The sequence below is a fragment of the Kockovaella imperatae genome (genome assembly GCF_002102565.1).
Source record: "Kockovaella imperatae strain NRRL Y-17943 chromosome Unknown BD324scaffold_14, whole genome shotgun sequence".
NCBI lineage: Eukaryota > Fungi > Basidiomycota > Tremellomycetes > Tremellales > Cuniculitremaceae > Kockovaella > Kockovaella imperatae.
This window is the reverse complement of record NW_019028954.1, coordinates 116,751-136,701: the sequence shown is the minus strand read 5'-3', so window position 1 is coordinate 136,701 and position 19,951 is coordinate 116,751. Positions and strand designations below refer to the sequence as shown.

The 19,951-nt window shown below is 53.1% G+C and overlaps 8 protein-coding genes across 8 annotated transcripts; 4 read left to right on the top strand and 4 right to left on the bottom strand.

Annotated features, from left to right (window-relative positions):
• Window positions 1-317: 317 nt before the first annotated feature.
• BD324DRAFT_643385 (hypothetical protein) lies at window positions 318-3,212 on the top strand (the record flags this gene model as incomplete). Its single annotated transcript, XM_022017541.1, has 9 exons — window positions 318-614; window positions 664-768; window positions 810-875; window positions 913-1,288; window positions 1,323-1,371; window positions 1,411-1,636; window positions 1,676-1,988; window positions 2,024-2,146; window positions 2,188-3,212. 9 exons carry the CDS (start codon window positions 318-320, stop codon window positions 3,210-3,212), a joined length of 2,580 nt encoding a protein of 859 aa, XP_021868656.1.
• A 633-nt stretch (window positions 3,213-3,845) lies between these two features.
• On the top strand, window positions 3,846-6,923 carry BD324DRAFT_146131 (hypothetical protein). The gene is made up of 14 exons (XM_022012017.1): window positions 3,846-3,847; window positions 4,073-4,356; window positions 4,405-4,505; window positions 4,562-4,665; window positions 4,719-4,791; window positions 4,838-4,948; window positions 4,989-5,048; window positions 5,093-5,294; window positions 5,348-5,438; window positions 5,477-5,533; window positions 5,571-5,630; window positions 5,676-5,705; window positions 5,753-6,758; window positions 6,809-6,923. Exons 2-14 carry the CDS (start codon window positions 4,247-4,249, stop codon window positions 6,811-6,813), a joined length of 2,010 nt encoding a protein of 669 aa, XP_021868655.1. The 5' UTR covers window positions 3,846-3,847; window positions 4,073-4,246; the 3' UTR covers window positions 6,814-6,923.
• Window positions 6,924-7,688: 765 nt separating this feature from the next.
• BD324DRAFT_653168 (hypothetical protein) lies at window positions 7,689-8,498 on the top strand (the record flags this gene model as incomplete). Its single annotated transcript, XM_022018623.1, has 3 exons — window positions 7,689-7,878; window positions 7,941-8,077; window positions 8,124-8,498. 3 exons carry the CDS (start codon window positions 7,689-7,691, stop codon window positions 8,496-8,498), a joined length of 702 nt encoding a protein of 233 aa, XP_021868654.1.
• A 29-nt stretch (window positions 8,499-8,527) lies between these two features.
• BD324DRAFT_643383 (WD40-repeat-containing domain protein) lies at window positions 8,528-9,853 on the bottom strand (the record flags this gene model as incomplete). Its single annotated transcript, XM_022017540.1, has 6 exons — window positions 8,528-8,978; window positions 9,020-9,085; window positions 9,131-9,467; window positions 9,528-9,577; window positions 9,631-9,655; window positions 9,703-9,853. 6 exons carry the CDS (start codon window positions 9,851-9,853, stop codon window positions 8,528-8,530), a joined length of 1,080 nt encoding a protein of 359 aa, XP_021868653.1.
• Window positions 9,854-9,990: 137 nt separating this feature from the next.
• On the bottom strand, window positions 9,991-11,111 carry BD324DRAFT_635661 (syntaxin 6, N-terminal-domain-containing protein). The gene is made up of 6 exons (XM_022016830.1): window positions 10,965-11,111; window positions 10,660-10,915; window positions 10,438-10,602; window positions 10,288-10,394; window positions 10,138-10,232; window positions 9,991-10,096 (listed from the first exon to the last, which is right to left on the bottom strand). Exons 1-6 carry the CDS (start codon window positions 10,994-10,996, stop codon window positions 10,020-10,022), a joined length of 732 nt encoding a protein of 243 aa, XP_021868652.1. The 5' UTR covers window positions 10,997-11,111; the 3' UTR covers window positions 9,991-10,019.
• A 112-nt stretch (window positions 11,112-11,223) lies between these two features.
• BD324DRAFT_683340 (hypothetical protein) lies at window positions 11,224-15,719 on the top strand. The gene is made up of 9 exons (XM_022019181.1): window positions 11,224-11,652; window positions 11,691-12,939; window positions 12,978-13,353; window positions 13,391-13,554; window positions 13,593-13,921; window positions 13,961-14,641; window positions 14,687-14,913; window positions 14,950-15,045; window positions 15,086-15,719. The coding sequence occupies exons 1-9, from the start codon at window positions 11,294-11,296 to the stop codon at window positions 15,712-15,714; spliced, it is 4,110 nt and encodes a 1,369-aa protein (XP_021868651.1). The 5' UTR covers window positions 11,224-11,293; the 3' UTR covers window positions 15,715-15,719.
• Window positions 15,720-15,785: 66 nt separating this feature from the next.
• BD324DRAFT_583615 (putative glycosyl hydrolase) lies at window positions 15,786-16,967 on the bottom strand (the record flags this gene model as incomplete). Its single annotated transcript, XM_022013628.1, has 2 exons — window positions 15,786-16,207; window positions 16,259-16,967. 2 exons carry the CDS (start codon window positions 16,965-16,967, stop codon window positions 15,786-15,788), a joined length of 1,131 nt encoding a protein of 376 aa, XP_021868650.1.
• Window positions 16,968-19,418: 2,451 nt separating this feature from the next.
• BD324DRAFT_653163 (hypothetical protein) lies at window positions 19,419-19,757 on the bottom strand (the record flags this gene model as incomplete). The annotated part of the gene is made up of 4 exons (XM_022018622.1): window positions 19,419-19,469; window positions 19,521-19,542; window positions 19,601-19,694; window positions 19,748-19,757. 4 exons carry the CDS (start codon window positions 19,755-19,757, stop codon window positions 19,419-19,421), a joined length of 177 nt encoding a protein of 58 aa, XP_021868649.1.
• Window positions 19,758-19,951: the final 194 nt, after the last annotated feature.

Below are 19,951 nucleotides of genomic sequence, written 5' to 3'. Positions count from 1 at the left end.
CCACGTAACGCCCGGTGCTTTATTCTTCAAAGCACGAATACCTCGACCAACCTTGAGAGCTCCCTGTTGCTAGCTCAAACGCTTCGAGCCCCTTGGTACACTGTGCCTGCCTTTGGAACAACCTTTGTCTGGAACACTTGACCAAGAAGTCGCCTTGGTCTTTAAACTTTCACAATATCGATCATTTATCGACTCCTCTATCTCAGTGAGCTTGCCATCACCGCCTACAACTTCATGCCTTCTCGTCACCACTTGTAAGCCCCTTTCAGCAAGAGCGCGTCGCAACAACGCTATTGTGCTCGCCTCGAAAGTCCACCATGGCGTCGGTAACGGACGAATACCTGTCCAATGCAGGTCCATCGCGTCACTTTGATCAGTCTCCACCTGCTCTACCTCCCAAATCGACATCCCCGTCCAATTCGTTTCGCAATGGATTGAGTTCTCAGGCGGATAACGACGGGCATATGCACGGTGCTTGGCCAAACGGTGGAGGCGAGATTCCCAGACCTTCGTCAGGGGCCGACAATCATGACTCTGCAAGCAGGCGAAACCCATTGGTCGACTTGATAGATAGTGAGAAAACCTACGTGGAGCAACTAGGTCTGGTCATCCGGGTGAGTCTTCCATCCTTGGCTGGAGGTCAATGCTGATTTTGACCTCAAGCGAGTCGCTGCTGCGTGGTCCCGGAAAGATTTCCCACCGCCAAAGCTGGACACAATGTTTAGAGCGGTGGAAGCGGTCTACAGAGCGAACAGGGCGTTTGGAAACGTGAGTCCGCCAATACAGCTTGCCGCTGACCATCTCGTCAGAAACTGAAAGAGATCGGTCCGAATCCATCCAGCCCGAAAGCCCTGGGCGACTTGCTGATGCGCTGGGTGAGCTTTCGGTACAAATTGTCGACTAATGACAAAGATCGACGACCTCGAACCATCCTATTCTAAATACTGCTCCACCTTCATGAGCGGTTTTGACTCCTACGAGGCTGTGACGCGCAACGTCCTTCTACCAAATATTCTCACCGACATTTCCACCATCTCCACCCCGACCCCTCCCCTATCTACATGGTCGCTGGATGCCTTGTTCATTCTTCCATATGCCCGGCTGCGGTACTATCGTAAACTATACGCCAGACTTCTTCGCTCCACCAAAGAAGGCAGGAGCGATCACAAATTGCTCGTCACCGCAAATCAGCGTCTGGAAGCGTTGGTCAGCGAGGTCGAGTCCAGGCTGGATGTGGACGTCGCCGAGTCCGACGGAGCAGAGAGCGCTGACAACGAACATCAATCCCGTGAAGGCAGTTGGCCTGTCAATGGGAGGGCCAGTCGGACAAGCTCCGTCAGGGAGAGCTCGGGCGACGGACACTCCAAGTGAGTCGATTCTCACCCTTACGACATTGTCTCACTGATTCAGCGTCTCGCCTTTCAGTCGCGATGACGGTCGTAACTCTGGGGAATCTGCAGCTACGAGTTATAAGGAATCGCCAACCAAGCGCCCACCGCCAGCCGTACAGATCCCCAAAATGTCTGTCGTACCTCGACCAACCATATCTACCCCATCATCTGGATCCCCTTTGACAGATTTGGAGCTCAGAATCGATCCCGAGCGTACCATAGACTTGTTCACGATGAAGCTGAAAGTGAGTATGGAGAGTCCAGGGTTGTAGCTGACGTTTCAGAAATGCAAACTGCAAATGAACCCGCCGAATCTCCCCTTCACTCGCTTCCTCCGCTCGTCTCATGATGTTTCCGTCTATTTCACGCCACGCTGTACGGGTCAACAAGTCGTGCATCAACGTGCACACGTTTTCATTCTCTCTGATCTCTTCCTCATGGCCGAATGGATGGACGCATTGGATAAAGCTGCAAAGGCTCAGGAAGTCGCCCAGGAGCAACCTGAGAGGGTTGGACAAGGAGGGCCGATGCCTGAAATGTGGCTGAGCTACCCTCCTCTAGCCGGCAAGCATCTCAGTGTGGCGGAGGGTCATCAACGTGAGTGGTTGTGGAAGAGTCCGGCTGAGCCTCAGCCAACATCCTCACCGTTACCATCATGAAAAAGGAGACATTTGTCATTCACGCTGAATCCGAAGTCGCCCGGGACAAGATCTTGCACGATCTGTACGAATGCATCGACTTTGCGGCTAGTACTGGTGAGCATATCACCGGTGACACGAGCGACTGACTTGCGCAGCTGCCCGCCGAGGCCTACCATCCCCTGTCGATGCGCGATCTCCGTCGTCTTTCTCGGATCACCGGTCCGCAGATGGTCACATGCCGCCATTCCGACAGCCAAGCCCTTTCTCTGCCGACTCGTCACCTAGTGTTAGTCCTCGGCCCAGTGACGTACCGCATATTCCGCCTCCAACGATGCAAGGCAATGCCCTGGTGTCCCAGATGCACCAGCTATCTCTGGAACCGGGCGAGATCGCGCCTGGAAGAGGTCCATCACCCCTCGGAGATGTCGCTTCTCCGCCGCCCCGAGGAGCTAGTCTGAGTGGCAGGACCCGAGTTCCTTCTATGCCCGACAATAATAGCTATGGTTTCCAACCGGGGCAAGTCGTGCCTGGTGCCACTATTCCTAGGTCTGCGTCCGGAAGATCGGTCCAATCGGCTCCACGGCCTCTGGAGATTGATCCTGCGCCACCGCTGCCCATCATGCGTGGACCTGGATCCCACTACTCTGACGGCAGTGGAGCTTCATGGCAAGGTCACGCACCGCCGTCTCGATCCAAATCTGCAGAGCCATTACGACCGCTGAACGCTCCGCCTCCCTCTGCTCGCTACGGTAGTTTCGCCAGTCCTCTGCAAGATGACGATGACGACTCGCCGCCCATGTCACCCGTCGAGGAAGAAGCGGCAACTCTGACTGGCCCGGCCATCATCTCTGCTCAGATGAAGTGCAAAGTGTTCCTGAAGCAATCCCACCAACAGTGGAAAGCCCTTGGGTCTGGCAGATTGAAGCTGTACGCACAAGCCCATGGAAACGTCAAGCAGTTGGTCGTAGAAAGCGATTCAAGTAGCAAAGCCATGCTTATCTCGACCATCGTGCTGACTGACGGAGTGGAGCGAGTGGCCAAGACGGGGGTTGCAGTGGAAATCAGCGACAAGGGAAAACGCACAGGGATCATTTACATGATCCAATTACGAAACGAAAACTCGGCAGCGGGATTGTTCGAGTCGTTATTGGCTGGAAGTGATCGAAGCACGAACCGTTGATGAAGAATCGATTTCGGTCCGCAAGAACGAAGGAGAGAAGACTGTATCGCAACAACAAATGATCATGGTGTCTGTTTTTCCGCCCTCTGCCAGCCATGCGACTCTTTGGCGGCTCACATAGACTGTAAAACTTGATTTTAATGGGCAAAATTTGTTTCTAGGAATCATCCATTTTCTACCATTGCATGCACTCGTCGTGCACGTCTGCGCTCACTGTCCAGCCGCCTGAGTCACATAGCGGATCGTTGTGGGCACTGTGCAAGATCAGTACTCCGGTTATAGGGGCAGGTCCATTCCCACGTGTCACTTTATCAGTTTTTCGGATCCGAACCACTTTTCGACAAGTTTCGCCGCGACGGTTCCATGGTCCTGACTTCATCACGTTGATAAACCTATTGTGTGAGAGGGTCGGGACACAGCGCACTCGTCTGAAAGCTCCCAAATAGTAAGGGAACATCTCGAGAAAAGCTTCTCGTGTCAACCCGCGAGCTCAAACCCGTTGCCTCACCCTCTTCCTTCGTTCGACACCTGCAGCTTGCTTTTCTGCACGACCCTCTCGACGAAAAGTTCGCCTGCTGGTCTTACTTTGCGAGGACTCGATCTGTGCTTGAGATCGATCAGTGGATACACCTGAAGTGAGCTCAGTTTATTCATCTTGGGTCGCATTGTGGCCTGCTCCCCTGCAACTCCCCTCCGGTTGATTCAGAATCGGCCCGGACAGCTCGAGCATAATGCTACACTGCGTCATCTAGCACAGATCCAGGTTTTCTTGTCTTGACGGGCGCAAATTTCGAGTCCATGACTCTCGTCCTCTTGTATCGATTACGAGCTGTCATAAGTTTACACTGACTCCGCCTCAGACCTCTTCTTCGTCGTCGTCTTGGTCACTTGAGCAGGAAACAGACGGTCCAAAGGAGGCTCTCAAATCCGTCGCCGTCAGCAAGTGGAATCAATTCTCCATACCCTGTTCGAACTCGCGCATCGCACGGGATACAATCCTAAAAGTCTCTGCAGCGCTTCACACGTCCTCCGCAATGCATCCGGGAACTCATCACCGCCGCTTCCTCAACGACTTGTCGTCATCCCTCTTCTCATTCGTCCTTCCCCTCTTGCCGACCAATGAAGAGCTCACAGTCAAGGAGGAGTGAGTATCCTTATTGTCAGTCTCTACATCGTCTGACACCGTCTACAGAGTCCGGGGACTGATCGAGAAGCTCATAAAAACCATTGAGCCTTCTGCAAGACTGTTGAGTTTTGGCAGCAGCTGCAATTCGTTTGGACTGAGGAATTCAGGCATGTGCTTTTACGGCTCCTCTCCGGAATAGACGTTGACAGACTGCTCTGACCAGACATGGACCTCGTTGTCCTTATCGATGACCCAGATGCCGGACTGGAGTCGTCCCACCTGGTGGCCATGATGGGCGACCTGCTCGAAAGAGAGACAAATTTTGACGTGCGTCCGGTCGCCTGCTGTACGGCCGCCGCTGATTTCGTCTCGCCGCATAGGTCAAACCCCTGCCCAAAGCCCGTATTCCCATCCTCAAGCTTACTCTTGCTCCATCTCCCGCTCTCCCCTTCGGTGCGTCGGCCATCTTTCCCCAGCATCGACTGACTTATATATTCAGGCATCGCTTGTGATATTGGTATTGAAAACCGATTGGCAATTGAGAATACTCGGCTGCTGTTGACTTATGCTACCATCGACCCCGCCCGTGTCAGAACGCTTGTTTTGTTTTGTAAGTTCCCGAACGATCGTGCAGCCTGACATTGCAACAGTGAAAGTTTGGGCTAAGCGACGGCGGATAAATTCGCCTTACCGTGGCACTTTGTCTTCCTGTAAGTCTCCTCTACCAGAACATTAGAGAGCTCAATGCGCTCAGATGGCTTCACACTCATGGTTCTCTACTACCTTGTACACGTCAAACAACCGCCCGTCCTCCCCAATCTCCAACGAATCGCTCCGGTCCGCCCACTAACCGAAGAGCAAGTCATGCTGCAAGGGCGGAATGTCTACTTTTTTGATGACGTCGAGACATTACGCCAAGAGTGGTCTTCCATCAACTTCGAGACCGTCGGTGAACTGTGAGAGCCTGACTCCGGCTATCGACTGACTAAAGGCTCATCGACTTTTTCCGATTCTTCTCGCACGACTTCCAATTCAACAATTCAGTCTTATCCATACGTGCAGGACCCTTAACGAAAGAAAGCAAGGGATGGGTCAACGATGTGAGAGTTGACGCTGATAGCATACTGACACGAGCCAGATCGATGTCGGTGGTCTGAACGAAATGGCAAGAGATAGAAATAGACTGTGCATAGAAGTAGGTCCTTGGATCATCACTGCTGCTGACCTCGCAGGATCCATTTGAAATCACATACAACGTTGCTAGAACCGTCACGAAGGACGGCTTATATACTGTGAGTGCTTTGAAGGCCTGGGAAACATCGCTAACTTTCACGAAGATACGAGGGGAATTCATGCGGGCGACCAGGGTGAGCGAGGTCATTGCTGCCTCAAACTAGGGCTGACATTATCTCAGATTCTTACCCAGCGGCCCGATCGGGCCGTACTTGCACTTGCCGAGCTGTGTCAAGAACGCGAAGAAGATGTCCATCGCGGGGGACGCTCATCATCACCTGCAGCGAGGTCACTGTCCAACAATCGTGGGGGAGGAGCCTTCACTGCGCCGATGCAGAACGGACCTTGGCGTAGTCAGTCTTTGGCGCCCTATGACCGGATGGCACCCACAGGCCTCACGGACCCATTTGGCTCTGGACCTAGAAGAGGCCGTCAGAGCGAGGGCGATGTGGACTCGTACACTGCTCAGGAGCAATGGCTTGCCAGTCAAGGCCCCAATCTTGGAGGCATGTCTACCCTTGGGTTTGGATTGGATCACACCGACTCTCGTGGGAGGGATAACGTACAGCGAGGCGGGCACGAGACACCTGGTTACAGGGGACAAAGAAGGGCAGTCTCCGCGTACGAGCCCAATGACGGTGCTGGCTCTGGGTCCATCTCAGCTCCGCTCAGCCCTCATCGCTTATACGCTCAACTGGAAATGGGTAAAGGCCCTTTGCCTGGGCAGCCGAATTGGTCCACCTCTGTAGGTTACGACCCAAGATCACACAGTAGTACAGGTCTGCCTGTCAATCCTGCGATCGGTTCTGGGTCATCCCGCTCGGCTCCGAACCGTTCAGGATCATCAGCCGCTCCTGGTTCGGCTGGCTTGCCTGCGCCTGTCGGCTCCGAACTAGGAACATCCCCTCCTCCAGCATTCGCACCTTGGTCGCCGGACAATCGCAAGAGTCTCCTTCAACCGCTTAACGGAGAGCCAGCATCGTACATCTCACCGAGTACGCTACTATCTCCACCACAGGAGACGAAAGCTTTACCGCCAAGCGGTGACGATCCCACCGCAAAGAATGGCGGCGAATTGGTAGATGCTCTAGCAAACAATTTCGAGAAGATGGGAGTGTCGCCGCCGGGTCGAGGGTCTGAGAACCCAGCGGGTAAGCGCTTCGAAGAAGCTGGACAAGGAGGCAAAGGTGCAGTAGAGCGAAGCCAGATACCGACGAAGAAGCCGACGGTATGACAGCCTGAGACAACAGTTCGCCTATGGCTGAACTTGGACCAGCAGTGACGTAGGCAGCGAGTTACGACATTCATAACAATCACCTTGCAATACAAATCACTTGCATATATGATCCACAGGCAATCTCTGGCACATGCCCTTTGCACAAGTGGCATTGTGCCCTCGCGTCATACCGACCGCAGCACCATACAGTATATGTTGCAGTACTGCCTGGGGCTACGGACAGCATGTCATGCAAGAAGATCGGAGGTGATTGGGCGTCAGGAGTCTATCCCGCCTCGATGCACTCGTCCGGACCCACTTCAGCCGGTGTCACTCTCTATGTCTATGCGAGCCCCTCCGAAGACAACCTCCATAACACTGGCATGAAAGGAGCAATCTCTGACGGTGCAGCTCCTTTGAACCCAGATCTTGACGTTGGATGTATCGGACCGGGCTTCTTGGATGATCAGCAGTTCAATGAAGAGCTTGATATCAAAGTCTAGAGATTCGCCGGACAGTTGTGCCCAAATGAGTTACCCTTTCCGAAGCACTTGCGTCTCTGCCACCTTCTGACAATTACGACGATTTCCATGAACAGCGCAGGAGCGATGATATGGCTATGATCACCTGGGATACCTTTGATAAGATGTAGGGTCGGGACTGTCTGTGCTGCATTGAGAGACATCTGTGGTCGCCAAATAGGGCATGCAGGACACGAATGGTCAAGGTGGCGATGCCACTTGCTAACAATATTGATCCCGTCCATCCCGAAATGTCGAGGTCAACAGCACATCACACTATATCCCTTGAATCGTTGAAACGCTGAACAACCATCTCGTTCTATCTCAGGATCGCAGAAGAGCCGCCTTTGGGCTCGAGATCGTTCTGACGCGTCAATGTCATGGGTCTCTTCAAGGCGCTTCCGCGGCATCTCGCTCTGAGCAGGCTCAAGTCCAACTTATTCCTTCTCCTGCTCTCTCTGATCTTTCGGACGGTCTTCACGCCGTATCTAGCACTCAGGAGAGCGACACTATGGCTGTTGAGTGAACCAATGGGCTCAAAGAGAGCTAGTTACACGTTATGGCTTTTGGGTGAGTCCGCTCGTGCGACTTTGATGTGTAGCTAGCTCAGTGCTCATGTGAGGCTTCATTAGAGACTGCTCTGACCGCAATCTTTGTGTGGAACTCGGCAGAAGCTGCATATTGTCTACACTTTCCAGCTCCAGTCCCCAAGACACCTAGTGTGCCAGCTGGGAAGACCTTTACACCCATAGCGCGATCATCGCCGCTGGTGAGAGCGTCCCGTTTATCGAGATACCCTCAACTGACGCCTTCAGACTCGCGCATACGCCTCATCCCCGAGCAAAGCTGGACCCAGCACTCCTTCCCACCAATTAACAACAACACCATCTCGACTCAATAGCACGCCCTCTCAGCCGTCGCCTCTGTCCCTTCCCTTTGGCACTCCCAGAACAGGCACACCGTCGCGTACAGGGCTATTCTACGAAACAGATGCCAGAGCTTCCCCGTCAAAAATTGCGCAGTCTGGAAGCGCCGATCGAGCCCAGGATCAGCCGTCACAGAATGTAGTCTCTGTACCTAGCTCAACAGGAGGAGGCGACTTTGTCATGGTTGAAAGAGAAGAAAAGGAGTGGGTGGATAATGTGTGGAAAGGCGTCAGAGGAAAAGGGGGAGGAAAGAAGGGTCCATGATCTGAGCATTTGGGCATTGGAACAGGTCATCATGCATCGTCACGCCATATGCGAATGACCTTTTCCGGCTCGAGATGTCCAGTCACTATCGTCCGACCGTCTGGACTCGCTGCAACCGCAACGATGGGACTGGGGATAGTGCTAGGTTCGGGAGTCTCCAGGACTTGGATCACGCGCCGTGATGACAGCTCCCATATGACAAACTTGCCATTCTCAGATCCGCTCCCTATCCACGCTGCCCGCGAGTCGACGCTATACCCTAGTCTTGGAGCATCAGGCTTATCTGGTCGATCGAGAGGTGTCGACCCTTCAAGAGCCGGTATAATGACCACAGGACAGGGGAATCGCTCCGAGACTAATGTCCCCGGCGCTCGAAGTGTCTTGAGCACTTTCGAAGTGTATATGTTGTGGATCCTTATTGTAGAGGACAAGGTGGAAGAGAGCAGAAACGTTGATGAAGGTGTGAACGCGGCATATGAACTGTGCGGGTGAGCGCAAGTGTGAGTAATGGCCTGGCTCACAATGGAGAATTCGACTCATTGTCCAAGGTTTTCAGACATTGTCCCGTACTCGCGTCCCATAGACGTCTTTCAAATAATGAGTCCCGCGCGTAAGCGGCAGCCTGAACTCACATGAGGCCATCCGCACTGCCCGTTATGACCATCCCGCCTTCGTTGTCCCAGCCTACAGTCCACACCATGTCCGAGTGCGCCGGTAGAGTCCGGAGCACTCGACCACCCCTGACGTCCCAGATGATTGCGCTTTCATCGATAGATCCGCTGACTACCAAGTTGGACTTGGGACTAAAGGCGACGCTGAGGACTGGGGCTGTATGCCCGACAAGTCGCCGGAGTGGCGTCGGGTGCCTAGCTGTGGATGTGGACGTAGTGTGAAAGACTAGGATTGTATTATCATCCGAGGCTGTCGCGAGATAGAGCGAGTCAGGCGAGAGGGAAATGTCGTTAATGCCTTGACGCAAAAGTCAGCTGTGGGTGACCAGAACGGGCCGAATCGAAATGGAACACTGACCAGCACGATGAGCTTGAAAAGAGCTCTTGTGAGCGCCGACCTTAGGGTCCCTAACGACGGCAGGTCAGTTCGGCGGTGAATCTCCGACTCTAAGTGGCCTCACCAGATATTGACAGTCCCGTCAGCACCTATGGCTCTACGTTAGCTTCTTGTCTCGAGTTGACTGTGGTCATACCCGCAGATATCAGTTCCGAGCCGTCGGCTGAGAAGCAACATGCCGTGACCGCACGGGAATGCCCGCTTAGAGAATGACACAGCTTGTAATTGGGGAGTCTGCCATTGGGAGGGGTCGATGGTCCAGCTTCAGGCGACGGTTGAATAGCCATATTGGAGATGCGAAGAGGTTGAAGTCCAATGAAGCAATGTTGGTGTTGGACGCGACCGATATTCCGGGTTGGCGGAATGATATCTGGTTGTGCCTTTCCATGGAATCGGTGTGCGATTCTGATGCGAGAAACACGGCATTGAACTCTATGCATGATGTCTGCTAGCCTATGTAATGATTACAGCTATGAGCAAAGCTATGAGAACGAAGATCAGTATACAAATGCACCAGCCGCTCTTCGTTTCTTCAGTGAATGGTGAGCAATAGCGCAAAACCAGGACGCACCTTCGTTCCGCCGAATAAAGTCGTTCATCTGGCGTTGTACTCGTTTCAATCGCGAGGTTGTGGTATCCACTCGGCTCCCTAAATCGTCAAGCATCCTATCGGAAAGACTCTCAGAGACTGGTATGATCGGTCTCCTGGAGGCCCGCTCACTCAGTCTGTTCGCCCACTTCCTGCCCTATCAGTCCAGCCTGCGACGCCAGCGTAGTCAACGTCCCTGAAATGAACCCGAGCGTATCGTCTTGTTGCCGTATCAAGGTCTGTCGAAGATTTCAGCCCGAATCCTCCACCTCTTGAACGCACCTGCTGCTCCTCCATCTCCCACCTCCTCGCTTCTTCTGCATCATCCTCTGGTCCGGCCTCCAGATCGTCCGGTAGATCTCTATAAGGTCCCCTTTCTTTTCCCTTGCCTTTGCTGCGACTGTGTGCGTTTCCCTGGCCATTTCCATGTATCTTCCCCCTTAGGTCCTGAAGGCAGCTCAGTCAGTCGCGCCCCGATTTGCGAAGGAATCAGACGTAACTCACTCTGACTTCTGCCTTGACTCTCTCTACAAAACCCCGCCGACGCTTTACTTCTGATTCTTCTATCCCCCATCTATCGCCCGTCGCTTCGACAACTCTGACGGATTCCTCGAGATCCTCCAAATCCGCTTCCAGAAGAGCCAATGTTCCTCGGAGCTCTTCCTGCGCTTCAGCAAACGTTGATGAGGTCGATGTGTCCGATAGCCTGTCGTATGACTCGAGTAGAGTATGCGTAGCCCTCAGGTTCTGCTCGACCTCCCTGTGATCAAGTCTTAGCCCAGATACTCAAGACCAGCCGCGACACTGACTTCTTGACGTCAACATATGGATCTCGAGCCATTTCAAGATGGTGCACGTTTTTCGCAAGTACTGACTGGACGCTTCCACTGCGCGACGGCGAGTCTTGGATCTCTTCCCTTAGCTTCTCCCTTTGTAGGCCTTGCTGTATAGACTCCAAGCAGAGTTGCATATGCATGAGCTACTCAAAGAACCATCGACATGACAATTTACGTAACTCCGCGACGACCGAGAGCGGTCCACCGGCACCTCGTTCTCTTCCTGTGAAGACTTGATTCTCGCAATGATAAGGACGGCAGCTACAACGAGAGTCATGTAGATTTCACGACCTCTGATCGAGATGGAGGTATCACCATCCCGGATTCCCCTTCCTCACTCTCCTCGATCCGGCTCTTCACAACGATCCTCCCTCTCCTCTCATTCCTGGGTATCAACTTCGCTGATATCGCCTATCCAACCTATTCGCCCTCACTTTGACCGGCAGGAGACGTCAGCTACTGTCCGACAGAATGGCCCCACAGATCCATTCTTGGAAGGCTCGACCATCTCTGTAAATCAACCTGTGGGATCCTTGAGTATCAGTCCGAGTAACAGGGACGTCTGCCTGGCCTCACGAAAGGGTCTGTATATCCTCGACTTAGCTAATCTCAACAATGCACCGAGGTTCATTCCACAGGGAGGGACATGGCAGATTGCTGAGTAAGTCGGTGCTGGGATCTCTTTCCTGATGCTACAAGTTGTCAATGGTCGCCTCATCCCGTTACATCCAATCTCATCCTCTCGACCTCCTCCCAAAAGCTCTTGGTCTGGGATCTGGCAGCCCCCAAGTCCTTGCATTCCAGCATTGACGCGCATGCTCGAGCTATCACAGATATCCAGTGGCACGCTCTAAACCCAAACCTAATGGCAACCATCTCCATGGACTCTGGTATTCGCGGTTGGGATCTCAGGACGGGGGATAAGCCATTCATGCGGATGGCAGCTTGGGGTCAAGCGGGAACGCAAGTGAAATGGAATCGACAGCACGAGTACATCCTAGCTACGGCAAACGGAAAACAGGCTATCATCTGGGACACCAGGAAAGGCAGTGTCCCTCTGGTGTCGGTCCAAGCTCATGATTCCAAGATTTACGGCCTGGATTGGGATAGACAGTATAGGGACAAATTTGTGACTTGCTCGCTAGACAAGTCCATCAAATTCTGGACAATTCCCGAGCTAGCGACGTCTCGATCTGCTCTTGCGGACTTTTACAGCATTCCGAATCCGCCTGCTTCGCCCACGCATACAATCACCACGAATTATCCTGTCTGGCGAGCTAGAAATCTACCTTTCGGTCGAGGTGTACTTGCGCTTCCCCAACGCGGAGAACAAGCCCTCGAGATGTTTGGCCTCGACGGAGATGGCTTCAGACCAGTCGAGCGGTTCGAAGGGCATGACGACGTGGTCAAGGAATTCGTCTGGAGGAATCGAGGCGGTTTAAACTCTGAGTTCGATGATCGCGAGTTCCAGCTTGTCTCGTGGTCCAAAGATCGCACATTGCGGATTTGGCCCGTCAGCCGACAAGTGACGGAAAGAGTGGGCTATCAATATGGCCGACCGATTCGAGTCTTGATGACCCGACAAGGTGCAGCCGATATCACCTACACCCGACTACCTGATATCAAAGCCCAGTCGCACCTTCCTCCACCAGTCGTCAATCCGAGCGGAATAGCGAGGCAAAAGTTGGCTCAAGCTGAAACGGGTATGACTCGCGGAGGTGGGAGAACGAGAGCCGTCGACCAGCTAGAGTGGCTCAGCAAAGTCGTCAAGAATCGATCGGTCTTAGATTCGCCTGACTCCTCGGCCATGCAGAGTCGGTCAGGGTCAAAGGTCCGTAAGGGTAGCAATGGAGAGAGCATTGAGGGCAGGGGTGATTACATCAGTCTCAAAGAAGAGGTCTTACTAGTCAATCGAATTTTCCCAAGACCTCGCATCAACTTCGAGAAGGTATGATTCGTTTGCTACGACATCTCGCTGACAGTCAGATTGATCTGCACCATCGCAAGCTCACGATATCTATGAATGGTCCGTGGGCGAACGGTGACAGGATGGCTTTCCTCCGGATCCATTGGTCTTTCCCCGCGACTTACCCATACACACCGGAGCCGCCGACGTTTGAGCTCGAGCGGAATCCGACTGTCTCCATCCCCACGCGGTCTAAGCTCGTAAAGACTATAAAAGAGATGAGAGCTGCCAACAGGCAATGCCTTCTGACAACGTCTGCTTTCCTGCTTGGGTCCGATGAGCGGATTGGAAGGCGAATGCCAGACGAAGAAAGCGATTCAGAGTCAGAAAAGGAGGTCAAATTGGCCAATGTGCCGATGTTGATACGCACAACCGGTGCTACCTTTGGACCGAATGGTGAGGATCTCCCAGCGGAAAAATCTGACCTGTCTAGGTCAACTCGTTTGCTTCTTCCCCAAACAGACCGTCTTGCCTCGAGTCAGGCATATCTCTCGTTCCCCGGCCGGTTACAACGATCCCAAGTCCCCACTGTCTAGAGCCATCAACGCGTTGAGCCGTCTGGAAAACCCACGTCAGCGTAACATCCATCGGGTCAAGGCAAGTCAGAGATCCATATCACTGCTGACTTTTGACAGGCGAGAATTCGCGCTGTCGAAGCCCTGCCCGTCGCTATACAGTCTGCTTCTACCCTCACGATCCACAACGTCTTCCGCTTAGGTCATCCCGATCTGGCTCTCGCAAAGGCTTACGGGACATCTACTTCGTTGCGTCGCAATTTGCATATCGCATTCGATGCCAAGCGACTGGATCATGCGCAATTATGGTCCACGCTTGAGGGTCTGCTCAGTGACCCCCCACCGCCTTATTCTGTTCATCCTCCGCGTCCCGACTTCCTCGACAGGCGTGCGGAACGAGTCGAATGGGAGCGCAGCATGGCTCGAAAGCAGTCTGTCTTGAACCAAATGTGAGTCATTCGTTTATGAATTGACTAATCCTCGGCCAGACTTACCGATCTCATCGCCGTTCGCGACATTCAACTGCTTGCTCTCGTTGGCTGTTGCATTCTGCAACACGTCCAGAAGAATCCTGATCCCTCTACGCCTCAGCCACTCCTTCTCAAATCCCCAGAACAGGATTATTTCGCTCTTCCTCGATTGTCGGGCGGGTCCATCGAAATGACTCCGTCTCGTCGTCGACCCCGCAAGTCTTTGACTGGTGCCTCCACTTCTGGCTGGTCTCAGATCCTCAACGGATCCAGCGTGTCTCTCCACACCCCGGGTCAGAGAACCTCTGTAGATATCACGACACCAATCGAGCCCACATTCCCCGATACTGCTGGATCTCATGGCAGGTCGATCCCCGTCCCCTTCCGCATCAGCGATAGCCAGAGTCCGAGAGCGAGAGAGCGGACTAGATCTGGAACTGGGATTGTCTCGGCAAGTCCGCAATACACACCCCTGCGATCGGCGGGCAAGAGCGCAGGTAATCGGAGTTCTGACGAGCTTCGACCCGATCTGAACCCTCAACATGCTTCCGTCTCGTCGCATGGCCAATCACATGGTAGCGTGAAGAATTTGTCATCTGCATCGCCTATGAAGCATTCCGGTCGCACTCCTTCAGAGGAACCTGTCAAATCAATCAGGCGCCCAGCGTGTAATGTAAAAATGGAGTTTTTGAGCGATCAGTGAGCGGTACTGAAACCTCCCCGCGTACTTACCGTGGTGTTCAGCTCTGTCCCCGGATTAATGACGCCTGAAATGCGGCTTCAATTCGAAGGCTTCAAGCTCGCATATGCGGACTTTCTGCTGCGCGCAGAGCTATACACCCTTCGTGCCTCTCTGCTTCAATTCAAGTTCCTCGAGCAAGAAACTCCAGGAACTCGGGCCGCATCTGGAGATCTCCCAACGTCGTTTACGCCAAAAGTGCGGCTACCATCCGACCAGAAACCCATAACAGGTGAGCGGATGGTTTGTTTCATCGCTGACGTTGGAGTTTGCGCCTCTTGCGTTGCGAAGAGCCACAAATGTCCTGCTTGTGCGCGTCAGCCTATAAGACCGGTTTGCACCTATTGTCATTTGCCCATCAAAGGTGAGTAGACTTGATCGCGCTCAGCCTGACGTTCCTACAGGCTTATCGACATGCTGTGCTCTCTGTGCTCACCGCACGCACCACAGTTGCTACAAGAAACACTTTGGGACGAACGCCCGAACCACAAAATGTCCCGCGTGCCTGTGCGAGTGCGTTGCTGACGGTGGCGTGACCATTGCGTCGGTCAGTGTGCAACCGGTGATTCAACCGAATCCGATGCCCTCCCGCGCGACCGGCCGTCCCTCCATCAACCCTCTGAATATCAGTACGACTACCAATCGAATGGGCAACGCTTCTCTCAAGACTATACGCGAGAACGAAGCGTCATCGGACGTATCAGCCCTCGGTCTGAGTCCAGAGGAGTCCATTTCACCTCCCAAGACTGCCGATCTGCTGCCGCCTCCGTCGAGCGGCTGGCTCGGTTGGGATCGTGGTATCCACTGGGGATCTCGTGAAGATTCGCCCAGCCTATCTCAGCAGGACGTTGATGCGTTCCCTACGACCGGACCTGACTTACGGCCTCTGAATCGAGCCGATGACCTCAAGGGACGACTGTTCCGAGGACGAGAAGGCTCGACATCTGAATCGCTGAAAGACGGGTCTAGTATCGGTGGACGAATCCGACTAGGCGCGTTCAGAAGTGGGGACGGCAAGCGACAGGGAAAGTGACGAAAGTTTGTATGCATTAATTCTCGTCCCTCGAGAACACTTTTTGGTTTGTGATACAGAATGTGGCTCTTTTAGCTGCTGGCAATGATGCCTCCAACGAGACCGTCCAACGCTGATCCCGATGTACTGGCGTCGGTCTCTCCCTTGACAATGCCATTCCGGACGACGGTTCCTTCCTCCAAAACCGCCCAGTCAACACCGAACGTATTATTGGATGTGATCCTGTCATTGTTCCAGATGCTGTTGGCGTTAGCAGTGAGTACGCTTTGGAGAAGCGAGGAAGGTGAGGCCTGGTACAGTGCTGCGAGATTTCGGATGTAAATACCCTTGAATTGTGTAGCATCTGGGGCGCAATCTGGTTCACAGACATCGTGAATGATTTGATTCGAATCAGCGAGGTAGCCGATGGAGGCCTTGGCGAGAGTGTTGGCGCTGTCCAAGAGCGACGAGTCAGGTGCAGCTTTGTTTAGCTCCACAAGGCCTCCGAGTATGACTTGGGATTGTCAGTCGGAGTATAGCTTGTTCGCGAAGCATTCGAGCTCACCTCCCTGATTGTAGCTCCAGATGGTCCGCTTGTAGGTGTTGGTGCAGTTTGCCTCCAGACCGTCGTTGATAAGATTTTGAGGGTTGATGAGACCGGATTTCTGGAACCAAGTCCACTGATCCTGAGCAATAGTGGTGTAGTGTGCTCTGTCAGACTCGGCGACTCGGTTGGCAAGATGAGCCGAGACAGACAAGTAGAGCTCATTGGCAATGGCGTTGACGTAAGGGTTGTAGTCGCACCATACGATACCACCATTGGAGCAATTGGAAGGTCCACCCTTGACCATGTTCTGATCAAAGATACCTTGCGCGAGGGTCAAGTAGTCTTGATTGTTTGTGATATCATACGCATTGATCCAAGCCAGTGCCCACCAACCATTGTCATCGTAACAGTGATCACACCACGCGATTGGATCAGCAGAATTGTGATCACCAGGGCTCAGTGGCTGAGGGTTCTGGGCAGGAGTGACTGAATAACTGTTGGCAAAGATGGTCGTGACCTGGTCAACGATGCTTGAATCCACCTTGGCGAGATCTCCGATGGCAGTGAGGTCATTGGCACCGTTCCACCAGCCGCACGTGTCATAAAGACCCGTAGCCTCGTTGTACCATCCTTGCAGGCCTTGAAATCCAGCTTGCGCGTTGGAAATGTAGTCTGCGGCAGTCCATCGAGCAACGAGCGAGGCGGCATAAGGAAGAATGGGGGACATGTTGATGATGATATGGTTTCAAGGCCTAGCAGACCCACCAGCTTACTCATCTTATATAGCATCCCTACCCCGCCCCAACTTCGCCCTTACTGTTCAGAAATTCCCGTCAAGACAGATCTCAGTGGCCACTTGTGCGCCGAATCGAATCTCCGCTAGCTCCAACTCTATGTAAAAAGTTCCATGACCGAACCATTTCTAGTGGTGATCTTACGCCTCACTGTATTCAGTCTGATCGGGCGGATGGGGGCATGGCGTGGAGCGGACAAAGCATCGATGCCCCACTGCGAAACGTCTGTACAACTCTAATAATGCTCGGTCTAGCTGTGCGGTCGTAGGAGAGACATCCCTGCCGCACCGAGTTCCGGTTGACCGGTGAGCCCCACTCAGTCCCGGCGGAGAATGATGGAAATCAGGCTTTATTTTGTTATGACATGGGCTCCTGAGGCTTAGCGACAAAGGCTCCAGGGACAGATCAAGGATACTATTTCTTACCCTCGCAGACATCGCCGCATCAGCATAGGCGCTGTCCGCCCCCGTTCACGGTCATCTCCGAGGTGGAAGACGCGATGCATGGCTCTGAACCGTGTCACGCCGTCTCTTCCGATGTTCCAAACTTCCCACGACAGGCAGGGCATGTTACGATGCGTCTCGTTGTACAGCAGCCCTCACCGGCTCTGAACGTTCTCATCTCCGGCGAGCCGAACTCGAAGCCATCAGCAGCCTTGCCTTTCTCTCCACACTTCGTACACTTCCGTTTGAATGGCCATGACTGATTTTTCCAACTTCGGAACAGGAGAGCAACGAAGAGTAACGCAAACACCGAACCAACAATAAGACCTTGAGACTTAGACATGAGCATTGTGAAGCATGCAAGCTGGTATGAGACTTACCCGCTTGAAGCGGAGTCATCTTTGACCGATGACATCTTGATGGATCATACCACAGCGAATCCGGATCGCAGTACTTGTCGTACCCTAAATGTCCCTGGTGTACGACCATCTCTGCAGCTCAAGAGTCGAACTGAGACGTACACGTACACGCAAGAACTCCCATGGCTCTATCTCAAACATTGCATCCTTTTTCCATCTGCATGAATGGAAGTCGTCCAGGTGATTGAAAACAACGGAGAGTGGTTCAAGAGACCGCCAGGCAGTCCGGGCCCCAGGCCCGCGCAAATGAAGTCATGAGTCAGAACCTAAGTCCTGCATAGCGAAAAGGCATGATTAGGCTCCCTTTTAGAAGTGGCAGGGTGTGCTCCCATCAACGGATCGGGTCTATATGGGTGGTTGGGCATCCTCCATTAAGTCGGGCCTACGGTAGACACAGCCGACGTTGCCCGCCAGCCTTGTTGCCTGAACTCCGCGATCGCACAGACCAAGGATCTTCTTCGGAGCAACAGGGAGGTGCACTCTCTTCGATAGTCTCACTCATCCGGCCCGTCCTTATTGTAATAATCGTAAAAAGTCCGTTGCGGCGCCTCCATGAGCTTCTGCTCTCATGAGAGACCCATCCCCTGGCCTTCCGCACTTGTGACACCCCGAGGGCCGAACCAATTTCTCCGCGGAACGACGTACTCGAACCTGCCCTTTGGTCTGAGTCTACAAGAGACACGATATACACCTCCAGGCAGTCGTCCACAATGCCATAATGACCGAAAATTGACGAGAGTGTGGTGACTGTGATGCCTGCTGCGATGCCATCTAGAGGCTGATGAGCACACGGGTCAGAAGTCATGGTCATACTGCTCACATGTCCAGTAGTCAGAGTCCATTTTCAGGAGGTGAACGAAGAATGCTGATCAAAAGTGATGATGGGCTTCGATCTGTATCCGGTGGTAACCGCAAAGTGCAAGCATCAAGCCGTATAACACAGTCACAAACTGTATATTTCCTTTGATGCGAACAGGCTTGAAGGCCAGAAAGGAGTGAAGCCGCATCCAAAGCCTCGCCGGACGACAGCCCTCAGATGGACGGATCGGAGCCAGCCGCGCAGCGGTAGCATACACGCCTCGAAGCCAATATCCGTTCGTGTCGCCTTGAGCACCTTCAAATCCATCTATCTTCGGATTCGTGATAGATCATTTCTCGAACGGCATTTTTGGGGTCAAGCCTGCGACCCCACTCATAGCTGATCGTAAGTTGAGCTTCAGTGCGAACGTGAGGGCACCCTTCCGGCGGGGTTAAAAAGGGAAGCTGTTCTCAAAGGAGTAGATAGAGTGGATTGCTGCAAAAGTCGAGTGTTTTGACAAGAAGATGGAGTAAATCCGGGGATCAGCCTGAGTCCACTTCAGTTGCACGTTAGATCAGATTATTGAGGTCTTGAGCACCAAATACTCGGTCCGGGAGGCAAGCACCTCGTTAAACCTCCCGTTAACCTCTCACCACGCCATAGCACATCGTCATGCCCGATAGCGCTGTTGATACATGCCGTCTCTTGTACTCTTTGCTGAATTTAATGGTGATCATCGTCATGTCCATGCCCCTCCCAAGGATGTCTCCAGCCCTGATAAGAGCGTCAGTATTTTCTTGTCCTCCAAGTCAAACAGTCACAAACCAGCATGACAGCACCATCTTGCCTGTGAGAAGAACACACCGTCAGTCTAGGTCCAGCTCGGGACTTGTTGTAGTGCTCACCTTGCACGGTAAAATACAAAGAACCACATTGTCGCTCCCATTCCCTTAGCGAGCACTCTGTGGAAGAGAGGAGCAGGGGGTAGCAGTGGTCGGGCTGTCAAGAACGATAAGCATTACAAAATCGAGGATCGGATGCTTGCGACTCACCTCCCATCATGAACGCTGTGACTGGGATGGAGTTGATGGACTGGACGGAAGAACAAAGGGTATGAGCTCGCGATTGATAATGAACTATAAGATGCATGACGTGTTATTTGTCATTGCCACGTTATATAAATGTGAATGGGACAAGAGAGACCTTCGAGTCTGGCATGAATGCCAAAAATTCATTGTCCAAAGACCACACTCTAT